This window comes from Thermothelomyces thermophilus, chromosome 2 (assembly GCF_000226095.1).
Source record: "Thermothelomyces thermophilus ATCC 42464 chromosome 2, complete sequence".
Classification (NCBI taxonomy): domain Eukaryota; kingdom Fungi; phylum Ascomycota; class Sordariomycetes; order Sordariales; family Chaetomiaceae; genus Thermothelomyces; species Thermothelomyces thermophilus.
The window spans coordinates 4,395,304-4,406,715 of record NC_016473.1 but is presented as its reverse complement, the minus strand read 5'-3'; the positions used below and the strand labels follow the sequence as shown (position 1 = coordinate 4,406,715).

Here is an 11,412-nt window from a genome sequence, read left to right as displayed (position 1 = left end):
CGTGGGCAAGAGCGGGGGCACAGAGAGCCAAGCTTCTGATCAGTCAGTGAGTGACGCTCCATTCCTTCCTAATAACCGATATACACTACGATCTTCGCCCCACAGCACATATCGCAACCACAAGTACGGATTACAAGGTGTGTACGGAGTACTTGGTGTACGGAAAACAAACAGCACCGAAACACCAATCGCCAAGCATCTCGGCATCGTCGCTTCAACCAACCTCATTGCCCACGGGTCAGGCAGACGACCGGCTACGTTCGTTGCTTGGTTACAGTGGGGGGCTAAACTGTGGCACCCAGTCCCTGAGAATACGTCCCAATGTGCTCCGTCTTCCTGATGCTGTCATGGCCCTGAAATTCCCCGTTTATCCTCCATCAAGGTATGGGGGTGGAACCGAGCCCGTGAAACGGCCAAAGGTGAGATGTGCGAGCGTGGACCCTGGAGAGAACAATCAGGGCTAAAACACACCTAGGAGTTTGCATGCTTCTCATATGACAAGGACCACAAGTTTCGCCTGGACGATTCGTCTCTGAAATGGTACTATCCTCCAGACCTCGGTGTAGACTTGTCGCGAGGAAGCGACACGTTCATTCAACATGACGACTCGATAGACGAACACTTGGATAGCCTCCTCAAAACCATTAAAGCCTACGAAGAGCAGACGGGCGAGCCGATAGATGCGCACGTCGTCACCTGGAGAGGCATGCTGACCAAGGTACGTGGTATGGGGTGTGCTCGTCCGAGTTTAGCGTCAAATGTGACCCAACTGACATTCGCCAGATAATGGCCGCACCGTTTGATGACGAGGCGTGAGACCTAGCTCGATCTCCTTCTTCATCAGGACCCATGCTGAGAATGGCTCGCGCCTGTTCTAGGTTCGAGATGAACGCCACCCTCTACCGAGTACGCTCCCCCACGACCCTTCTTGCCTAGGCCACAGGAGACTTGCTAATCTGCCGTAGGGTTGCATGTAAGCGATCCAGCAGGAAAGAGCTGGTCTCTGGATCACGAGACTGACATGAATGCCGAAGCTTTATCGAGGAGCACCATGGCTTCAAGGAGCAAAAACGGCAGATGGAGAACAGCCGGACGGGACAGAGGATCCTGCCTTCGCTGATGCAGTATTGGGGTAAATGCCACTTTGTTGCCATTCATGTGCCGGACTGACATCGCAAGGGTATAAATTCGAGACGCTCAGCACTCTGCCGCGGCCATGGGCTGAGACATCGAGGGACTACATTGAGAATCGAGACCAGGAAGTCGTCAACAACAAAGAGCAATACTGCTCTGTCGTTCGGACGGGTTTTGGCAAGTCAATAGTCTGCCTCGGGGGCGAAGTCGACGCGAGTACGCAGCCCACCCTCCTCAGCCATTCACATCCCCACAACCAAAGCTGACGTTTCACAGTCTGGGACGCGAAGCCGGCGACGCCGGGAGACCCGATCAACTGGGTGGAGCTCAAGACGAGCGCCGAGATCCGCAACCACAACGACCAATTCAAGTTTGATCGGAAACTGATGAGGTACTGGATTCAGTCATTCCTTCTCGGCGTGCCCAAGATCATAGTCGGCTTCAGGACCCAAGACGGCATCCTCAGCAGGGTGGAGGAGTTCAGGACCATGAGCATCCCCCATGAGGTCCAACGCCGGGGGTTGGCGAAGTGGGACGGAAACGTCTGCATCAGGTTTACCAGCCTCTTCCTCGACTGTAAATCCCTCCCCCTCCCCCCTCCCCCAAATGTAAAAATACCCGTACCAGACCACCCATTTTACTGATCGTCCGCCACAGGGCTTCGCCGCAGCATAGATGATGAGGGCGTTTGGAGGATAAGGCGACGACAGAAGTCGGACTTCATCGAGCTTTTCAAAGTCGAGGAGGTTGGGCACGGCAGCATCATCACGGACGAGTTCATGAACTGGCGGATAAAGCTCTCTCTCCGCAAGATGAAGGCGCCAGAGCCGGCGTCATCACTAGCGGGGGAGCCAACTTCGGGGACAGAAGGGGCGTCTGCAGCTTGATGATCGAACGAAAGGCATATATCTACTGTGTACCAACATTGTTTGGTACGGGAGGATTAGGTAACGGTATTGTGACGTAGGCATGTATGTTCAGAGAGGGGTTGGAACAAGAGTCCGGTGGAATCGGCGTTTCTTTGAGCGTGTTACTCAGACAACGGGCATAGGTTCGAGGCAGGCACTTTGTCACAAGATGGACTGGCACAAAACCCATGAGCCTTCAATGGATCCGCATGCTTTCGAACCAGAATCGCGCTTTGAAAAAAAAAAAAAATGACACAAGCCCAACAAAGTTATGCCAAAACTGCCGAGATGCACAGATAGCAAGATACTATGGTATGTGATGCTACGCCCGTCCGATGCCGCAATGTGAGAAGGCGCATTGAAACCCAGAGAGAAGAACCACGTCTTGTCGGCCGCCTTCCCTTCGTCTGAAGTCTGTTCCATCCGACAGTCAACATCCTTTCCTCTCCCTCCACTTCCGTAAGGTCATTTCCCATTTCACATACAAAACAAAACACTGTTCATCCATCCATCCCATCCCATTTCATCCAACACAGCCTCTCGAAACCGTAAGCCAGACATGATCGTGGGCATGACATCATGGCTCGCGTAAGAATCTCATTCCCCGGGACCTCTCGTCTCCCTCCTTACTCCACTCGACATTAGCTCGCATTAACCGCCCGCACCATCCTTCAACAGACAAAGGGAATAGGGGGAAGGAAAAAAAAAAGAGGAAAAAAAAAAGGAATAAACCAACTCAGACGCCCGCCAATACCCCCCACCGCGCCCGTAATCCGTCCGTCCACCGAGCGTACAACAGATCCGACAGCGCCTTGCAGTGTTCCATGCCCGGCACGGCCGGCCTGCCCGGGAACTTGGCCTCGAGCGCGAGCACGGCCAGCTTTTCCCTTTCCCTTTCCTTTTCCTTTTCCCTATCCCGCTCCCGCTCTTTATCACCGCCGCCGCCGCCGCCGCCGCCGCCGCCGCCGCCCTTCTCCCGGTTGCCGTGATCCTTCCCACCGGGCAGCCCTTTGCCTTGGGGAGCGGACGACGACGACGACGGCGACGACGACGGGGAGGCCGGCTGGGGGAGCATACTACCTCTCCGGCGGTGGTGGCTCATCAAGTGGGGATTATCTTGGCTGAAGACAAGCTTAGACGGACTGCCGCCCCCTGCCGCCGCTGCTGGTGTAGGTGCCGCTGCTGGTGTAGGTGCTGGTGCTGGTGCTGGTGAGGCGGGCGCAGCAGTACTGGCTGCGGTGGAAGGCCTGGAAGATTTGACCAGGACTGTGCTCTGCTGCTGCTGCTGCTGCTGTGGTGAGCTGCCGTCTTGTGGGGAGGGTTTGGATGATGGCGACTGCTGAGGAAGGAAGGCGTTGGCGAGCTTGGCGTCCTGGGAGACGGCCGAGACCAGGTTGCGGAGGAGGTGGTAGGCGCCTTCGGGGTCGATGGCGTCGAGGACGGCGAAGGCATCCGAGAGGCGGGCGAGGGCCTCCCGCTTCGAGGAGGCGGCCGTCTGCGCGTGCAGCTCGTCGAGGCAGGGGGACAGGGCTTTGTCGTAGAGCCGCCGGCCCAGCATGGCCTCTTTGCCGTTCGGCTCGACGGGGGCGTGGTAGGCGGGCGGCGGGTAGTTTTCGTCAGCATACCCCGAGGAGGAAGTGTCGAGACAGCCCGGGTTGGAGCCGTCAGAGGGTACGCGCCGGAACAGACGCATGGTAGACCCCGAGTTGCCGAACGACATGTCGGGTTGCAGAGGGCGCCTCTGCCCGAGGGATGGCCGTGGTGAGCCGTTGGAGGCACGGCGGCGGACCGAGTTCTGTCGAGAGCTCTGGCGCGAGGCGGAAGATGGCTGCCGCCGCATCGTCGCTCTCCGCACTGTGCCTGGGGTGTTTGGTTGGAGAGGGCCGTCCTCGACGTCGAGCTTGCGCATCGCATCCTCGACGGCAAATACGGAGGACGGCTGCCTGGACCGAACAGTTTCTCTCCTCGGTGCCACCGACTTGACGGTGTCGAAGACCCACTCGTCGGCTTCGTCCTTGGCGGAGATGGTATGCAGTGTCTCTTGGTAGTAGACAGGGTGCTTGGCGTGGTCTGCCCTGGCGTCGGCCATCCGCTTGCGCTGGATCAGCTCCTGCAGGGCTTCCACCTTGCCGGCGGACCGGATGAACCGATGCTTGAGAAGCTCCTTCGCGGAGGGCCGGAAGTCGGGATCCTTGACCAGGCACTGCGCCACAAAGTCCTTGAACTCCTTGCTGAACTTGCCCTCGAGCCGGGGCGGCGGGTTCTTGGGGATGTGGAAGAGAACCTTCATCGGGTGGAGGCTGGCATGGGGAGGCTCACCCATGGCCAGCTCGATGGCCGTGATGCCCAGCGACCAGATGTCGGCCTTGAAGTCGTAGCCGGCCTGCTGGATCACCTCCGGGGCCATCCAGAAGGGCGTGCCGACAAAGGTGTTCCGCTGCGACTTCATGTAGGTCAGCTGCGCGGCGACGCCGAAGTCGGCCAGCTTGACCTTGCCCGAGTCGGACAGCAGCACGTTTGCGGCCTTGATGTCGCGATGGATCTTCCCTTCCGAATGCAGGTAGTCGAGACCGAACAATAGCTCGCGGCAGATGATGGCGATGTGCGCCTCGTTGAAGATGCCCGACTTGAGCTGCGCAAGCCGTCAGCGCCGACACACCGACGGTGGGCGGCCTCCTAACCAAGACCAGGAGGTTATTTATTATCATGGGTATGGCAAAGACATACCAGATCGAGGCAGGAACCGCCCCCCAAGTACTCCATCACGATCCATAGTTTGTGTCCTCGCAGGAAGCTGGCTTTGTATTGCGTCACATAGCTGCTGGCGCATGTGCTGAGGACCGAGATCTCCTGCTGGATCTCCTGGATATCGTCCTCGCTCGACTCGAGATCGATCTGCGCGGGCAAGCCAAAGTCAGTCTCTCGGGTATTTTTGGTTTTTTTTTTTTTTTTTCGCGCCTTCGAATAGAAGAACGAGGTTGCGCCTCACGTGCTTGATGGCGACCGTCTCCCCCGTCGCCTTATCGATGCCCTTGTACACGACGCCGAAGCTCCCGCCTGCGCAGAGAGGTCAATTAGCCGACTTGCGATCTGCAAGCCACATGCGCCCGTGGTTGCCCACTCACGTCCGAGTTCCTCCAGCACCTGGTAGCGGTTCGCAACCCCTTCGTCGGCCATTGTTGTGTTTTGCTCGGCCGATACCGAGCGCGGGCAACAGCGAGACTCGGCTATGTCAAGCAAGGTCGGTGCTAGGTAACGTACTGCATCCAACCCGGGACTCGTTGGGACCAGGTATGGATACGACGACACCGCGAGTGAGCGGTGGAGACCGATGGAAGCGATGGCCGAGTAAGTCAAGTCGAGCTGACGGCAGCGATCGGTCGCGGTCGGTCGCGGTCGGTCAATGCGATTTTGGGTCTGGCGCTGGGCGGCCGGGTGCCTCGAACGTGGAGGGCCGAGGCGCTGGTGATGGGTTCCTCCTGGCTGCGGGTGCAACCTAAATCGAGCCGATCGCAGGCGTGCTGCCTTGTGCTATTAAAAAAATATATGGGGTCCTTCGGCCTTGGAGGATCACTCTGGTTGTCCGGGTGCCGGGATGACGGGCACGGGCCATTGTTTACTTTGCGATTGGTCCAAGGTGGGGAGCTGGCCTACACTACTACACTAGAGTAGAGGGCTCACCGCTCTGAGCAGATCGGAAAAGGAACGACGTGATTGGAGAGATAACGGTGACGACCGAAGCGAAGCTAGTAAGCAGACTACGAGCTTGTAGTATGTCTAGGCTGGAGTTCCTCACAGCGCCGATTTACAGACTTGGAGGTCTATGTTGCTCAGGTGTTACTAATTTGTGGCTAAGAGAGAGCCGACGTCGTTCGCAGCAATGCGCCACAGTGGAATGGAGACAATGCAAGTCGATACGCTGGCAGAGGAAACCAAGAGCTGAGACGGCCAGTCCCGACAAATCGGCGCGGCTGCTTGGACCAATTGGAGGGTGACCCCGGCACTTGAACGGCATGCAAGCGCACCGCACCCCGCTCCTTGAGACCCTGATTGGGGCAGGTGGGGGTGGGGTCTCGTTCCGTCCCGTTGCCCCTCGCAACTGGTTTCCAAGATTCGACCGGGAAGGAGCTTGGACCTGCCATCAACCGATGTGCCTTAGGATCCGCACACTCGGCGCTTGGAACCGTTTACAACCTCCCTCCACTAACTAACCCGTAAAATGCCCGCCAGCTGCCGAGCCGACTGTTTCCCATCCTCCCAGAATTCCCACTAACTAAATACGACCACTTCTTCCCCCTCGGCCATCTGTGGGGGGAAACCAGGACACCCCCCTCTCCCCTTGAATTGCGACGACCTAGACCATCGCGAACGCCGGGCTCCCTGTCCCTCACTTTGCCCGCGAAAGCTTGGATTGAGCTGGATGGATCCTCGTGTTGCAACTCCACACTTGCTTATTGAGCAACTCAAGAGGCTGGTGCCGTCATAGCCCGCCCGTTTGATTCGATCCAGGAACTGCCAGGAATTGCGCGTCGCAGTTCTGTCACTTCTGCCACAAAGGGGAAAAAAAAAAAAAAAATAGGGCCCCCGATTGGAGGCGATTGAGACGAGTGCACCTACCGGGCCGATCACAGCAATGGTTTTGGCACCGCCGCCGCTTCCGACGCGCTTCCCGTGCTGGGTGCGCGCGGTGTATTCATGGGGGGGCGAGGTTCGTGTCTTACCAATGGTCTCTTACGGCGCAGTTTTTACTCACTCACCCGTTTGCATTTGCAGTCCAAGAGAGATCTCGGGTTCATCGAGGGTGACTTGATCGAGTGCCTGAACGCGGGCGACGGTGCTTGGTGGACGGGAAGGCTGTTTCGCGACCGGAGAGCGGTGGGCTTGTTTCCGTCCAACTTCGTCGAGGTGTTACCGGAAAACTTCCGCCCTACAACAAGGTCCGTCAGCCCGCTGCCGAGCAGCAACACGCCCAGCCCCAAAGGGACGCCGCAAAAGTCGAGGACCTTCCGCAAGCCCTTCGAAGCCTACGCGAAGGCCCCGCACTACACAACAGCCAAAACTCCAGAGACGTGGAAGGATGGCGCCAAGCCGCGCGATGCTGTAGAGCCGTTGAGGGAGGTTGCAGCCCGCTCCCGCGAGACCCCGAGAAACTCGTTTGATCACTCAAGCGCCGCTCCCGGCAGCGACGTTAGAGGGACCCAATCCCCTTCACGGGCTTCCAGCCGTCATCTTGCACGGGATCCGTCTCCTGCCATAGCTGCAGGCCATTTCGGTCGAGAGCACTCTCCCGCGGGGGCCCCTAGTCATAATATGGGACGGGACAGCTCGCCCGGGGTAGCCCCGCACCACATGTTACGGGAACACTCTCCCGGGAGAGCTCCTAGTTTCATTGGGCGGGATTCATCTCCACAAGTCCCAGCTCATGTCAACCGGGATCCCTCTCCTTCCCGGGTTTCCAGCCATGTTAGCCACATGAGCCGGGATCTGTCCCCTTCGAGGGCCCCGAGTTTCGACTCCAGGGCACCATCTCCGGCGCCGTCATACATACCCTACCGGCCGCCGCAAAATCGCCAGCATGCCTACCATCTCAGCTTGGACACGGCACAGCCATACCGGCCGGATCTACAAGGGGGTGATTCCCCTCCTCCGCCCCCGCCCCCGCCTCATCGTTCGAGATTGGCGCGGCATGGGCCTCACGCGTCCTACGACGAGGGTTACTTTGGGGGCCTGTCGAGGGAAGCTTCAGCCCTGTCTACAGAGCCCTCCGATTTGTCGTATCCGTACCAGCAGCCGCCGCCTCAGCCGGAGGCATCCTACGAGCACCATGCTCCAACCTCGGGTTATCATACACCCAGGATGCCGTCGCCATGCCCCCCTTCGCCTGGGGGGCTGACACCATCCCCTCTAAGAGAAGCCATGGACGATGTGATGGAGCAGCTCGATGCGCTAGGGGCCGGCCGGGACCCCGAACCGCCGGAACGGGAGCTAGACCCTTGGTCTCCGGAGTCGTTTGATATGGTGCAACACCTATCGAGAAGAAAGCGAGACCAGCAACATCGCCCACAAACCTCTATGGGGATCCCACTTCATGCAGATGAAGGATACGAAACGTTCGGTGGGAGTGCAGAGTCCTCGCAAGAGCCAATCTCCCACGACGGTACCCAGCAACCGCTTCCTCAACTGAGCAACTACGTCGAGCGAATGGAGTCCAGGTTGAGAACCATGCACCAACGCAGCTCCGGCATGCTCGACGAGGACGACGAGGCGCCGCCGCCGCCCCCAAAGCGAGGCAATCTATTCGAGCGCCCCAAATCCTCCATGGATATCCACACGGAGCAGGAACAAAAGCTGCGGCAGAAGAAGTCGGCGTACGAGATCAGCCGGCAAGTCCTCAACCGAACTTTTACTACCAAGACCAACTCGACAAACAGCTCGTCGGCAACCCAGAGCACCGATCGGAGCTTGATGAGCGGCGTGTCGGCGGGGGGAATCAGCGCCACGAGTGCCGGGAGCCTGGCGAGAAAGAACCGGACTAGGGCTCTGAGCGCACTCGCCATGCGGGACCTGGACAATGACCGTCCGGAGACTCCCTTTACCGGTGTGACCTACCATAGCAGCCACGCCTCCGGAGAACAGCGGTCCAAGTCGCAGATGGGCTTCCACGATGACCCCATGGCCGCCGTGGGAGGTCTCGTTTCGCCAAAGCCAAAGAAGCAGAATTTCATCAAGCGCATCCTGGAGTCTGCCAAGACGGGGGTTGCCAGCACCAGGGGGAGCATCGCCACTGCCAGCGCCGCCCAGTCCCCTTCGGGTCGATCGGCGCCCGCTCTTGCCGCTCTCTCGGGGCCCCTTTTCAGCAAAACGGGGCGAGAACCCGGCAGAGAACCGAATCATGGCAGCGGCGTAGATTGGGTTCAGGTGCGCCGCGACGTTAACCGATCCAACTCTCTGAGCCAGAAGGAGCTCATCGAGAGAAAGGAGAGGTGTCAAATGCTGGACTACCCTGCGATAGACCCGATAGACGAGTTGTACAATAGCATCGAAGGCGACGAGGGAGCGGACGGGATGCCAGTGGCCGAGCCGGTGAACTACAACGCTCTGAACCTGAGCCAGGTGGACAAGAACTCGCGCTTCCTGACCAATCTTCCTCCGACTACGACACCCATCTCGCTGGCCACAACGTACGTCTGCCGACCTTACCGCAGCGACGTACAGCGGCTGCGCTCGATCTTCACCTGGGTGTCCGAGAAGATCTGCTGGGAGGAAGACTTTGACGGCCCCATCGACACGCGGCGGGTCATTCAGACGAAGCGGGCGTGTGCGGAGGAGTATGCGACTTTGGTGATGGAAATGTGTGCGGCGGTCGGGCTGACGTGCGAGATCGTCCGGGGCTATCTCAAGTCGCCCGGAGAGATGCCCGAAGTCAACATGATGCCGCGGTCCAACCACTGGTGGAACGCGGTGCTGGTCGACAACGAGTGGCGGATCATGGACTGCTGCCTCGCCAGCCCTTCGAACCCGCGCAGAGTCCTGTATTCGAGCCACAGCAGCTCGTCGGCGGATCCGTGGTGGTTCTTGGCGCGTCCCGTCGAGATCTGCTGGACGCATATCCCCGAGCACCACGAGCAACAGCATATCTGCCCGCCCGTTGCGCACGAGATCCTTCTCAATCTTCCCTGCGCCTGCCCGCCGTACTTCGAGAACGATTTGGAAATGATCGATTACAACACCTCTCTCGTCCGGATTGAAGACCTCGAGATGGTGCACATCAAGTGCAACGTCCCGGCGGACGTTGAACTGGCTGCCGAGGTCGAGGTGCGCAGCTACGCCCGTGACGCAGACGGCGACCTCTTCGAATCGGGCGACACGGTCAAGAAGCGGGCGCTCGCGCAGGCAGAATGGGTCAACGGCACCAAGCGCTACACCATCAAGGCCCTGCTCCCGGGCGACGAGGGCTCCGGCACGCTCAAGGTGTATGCCGGGAAACGCGGCCTCATGCACAGCATCAAGGACATACCGCACCCGCTCGCGTTCGCCCTGCCCATCATCCACACGGGCGAGAACCCGCCGTACGAGTTCGTGACGCGCCACCCGACGCCACACGCGCAGCGCCACGACATCTACGTCGTCCAGCCGCAGTGCCAGCGCCTCGCTCTCAACAACACGTTCGTCTTCGCGATCCGCCAACACCCGAGCTCGCTGGGGTCATCAGCCGCCGGCGCGTCCCCGATGACGCCCTCGACCAACCCGCGCTCGTCCAGCCCCATCCCCTTCGTAAGACCGAGCTCCGCGTTGAGCATGACGTCCAGCGCGGCCGGATCAAACCCCAGCACCGTCTCCAGCGGCGGCAGCGGCGGGTCCTCCAAGAAGCCGGCCAAGTTGGCGATCCAGACGCCCGGGGGCAAGATCCTGAGGCTGATGCGCAAAGAGGAGAGGCGCGGGATAGGCGGCGTGCTGGGCGGCAATCGGGGGCCGGCCTCGCCTGGGCCTTTGTTGGGGGAGGACGAGACCGCAGGCGACGGGGGCGTTTGGGAGACGATCATCAAGTGCTCCGAGCGAGGCGTCTGGAGGGGCCTGGTGCTCGCTGACCGGACGGCGAGGTGGTGTGTTTTTGCCGAATGGATCTGCGAGGGCTGATTGGCCCAGGGGTTCCCGGGCAGAGGGCACGCAATATGCTGGCTGCTACCTCTGCTGCTGGTGGGGTTATGTGAATGGAAACGGAGATCTGTGTGCGGTGGTTTCTATCTTCACCATTTTCCTCTCCCTCTGCTGCCCTCTCCTCCATCTCTTTCTCCCTGTGTAACTGTGTGTGGATATGGCTGGACCTTTCCTCGCCTGGGTGAAGAGGTTTAGGCACATATATATGTATGGATAGGGGCAGTCTTGTGGGCTTTACTTTTGTGTCTGTGGTATATTGTGTGACGACTTATTAGCGGGTCGGTTTGCATATAAGGGCGTTTAATGTTTGATCGTTGAGCCGGGAGTGAGATGTGACTCGTGCAGTTGCTGGCGGGTGCGTGCGTCCTGGGCCTTGGGTGGTGGGTGGGTGGAACAGGGGGGGGGGGGGGGGCGCCTGGGGATGTGTGACGAGCTTCGCGAACAAAGAAAGAAGCCTCGATCTGTTGAATTGCTTTGCTCTCAGCCTGAACATAGTGCTTTCATTGTTCATGTATTCATCAGAATTCTACACAAAGCACCAAGTAATGTACTGTACGATCTGAGGCACCGAGTAGTAAAAAGAAATGTCTTGGCACAGCGATCGAGTGCCCGAGTGCGCGAGTGCCAATTTGCCGATTCCCCCCCGACGCCGAAGCTCCGCTTTTGGACCGCCGAAAAAAAACGAAACGCCGTCGACGCCATATCCTGGATG

At 59.2% G+C, this 11,412-nt stretch overlaps 3 protein-coding genes across 3 annotated transcripts; 2 read left to right on the top strand and 1 right to left on the bottom strand.

Moving 5' to 3' along the window:
- Positions 1-118: 118 nt before the first annotated feature.
- MYCTH_2143293 (uncharacterized protein) lies at positions 119-2,021 on the top strand (the record flags this gene model as incomplete). Its single annotated transcript, XM_003662098.1, has 9 exons — positions 119-419; positions 476-718; positions 784-812; positions 879-906; positions 966-973; positions 1,035-1,132; positions 1,180-1,350; positions 1,411-1,710; positions 1,792-2,021. Exons 1-9 carry the CDS (start codon positions 348-350, stop codon positions 2,019-2,021), a joined length of 1,179 nt encoding a protein of 392 aa, XP_003662146.1. The 5' UTR covers positions 119-347.
- A 757-nt stretch (positions 2,022-2,778) lies between these two features.
- Positions 2,779-5,219, bottom strand: MYCTH_2057956 (uncharacterized protein; the record flags this gene model as incomplete). The annotated part of the gene is made up of 5 exons (XM_003662097.1): positions 2,779-2,969; positions 3,042-4,674; positions 4,770-4,937; positions 5,032-5,099; positions 5,168-5,219. The coding sequence occupies 5 exons, from the start codon at positions 5,217-5,219 to the stop codon at positions 2,779-2,781; spliced, it is 2,112 nt and encodes a 703-aa protein (XP_003662145.1).
- A 1,001-nt stretch (positions 5,220-6,220) lies between these two features.
- MYCTH_2302369 (uncharacterized protein) lies at positions 6,221-11,066 on the top strand. The gene is made up of 2 exons (XM_003662096.1): positions 6,221-6,750; positions 6,816-11,066. Exons 1-2 carry the CDS (start codon positions 6,676-6,678, stop codon positions 10,677-10,679), a joined length of 3,939 nt encoding a protein of 1,312 aa, XP_003662144.1. The 5' UTR covers positions 6,221-6,675; the 3' UTR covers positions 10,680-11,066.
- The last annotated feature ends 346 nt before the right edge of the window (positions 11,067-11,412 follow it).

What these genes read in the sequence shown, in the direction of transcription:
- MYCTH_2302369 (XM_003662096.1), top strand. Translation starts at nt 6,676, where the DNA reads ATGGTTTTGGCACCGCCGCCGCTTCCGACGCGCTTCCCGTGCTGGGTG. An exon ending in TGTATTCATGGGGGGGCGAG is followed by an intron (nt 6,751 to 6,815) that starts GTTCGTGTCTTA and finishes TTGCATTTGCAG; the next exon opens with TCCAAGAGAGATCTCGGGTT.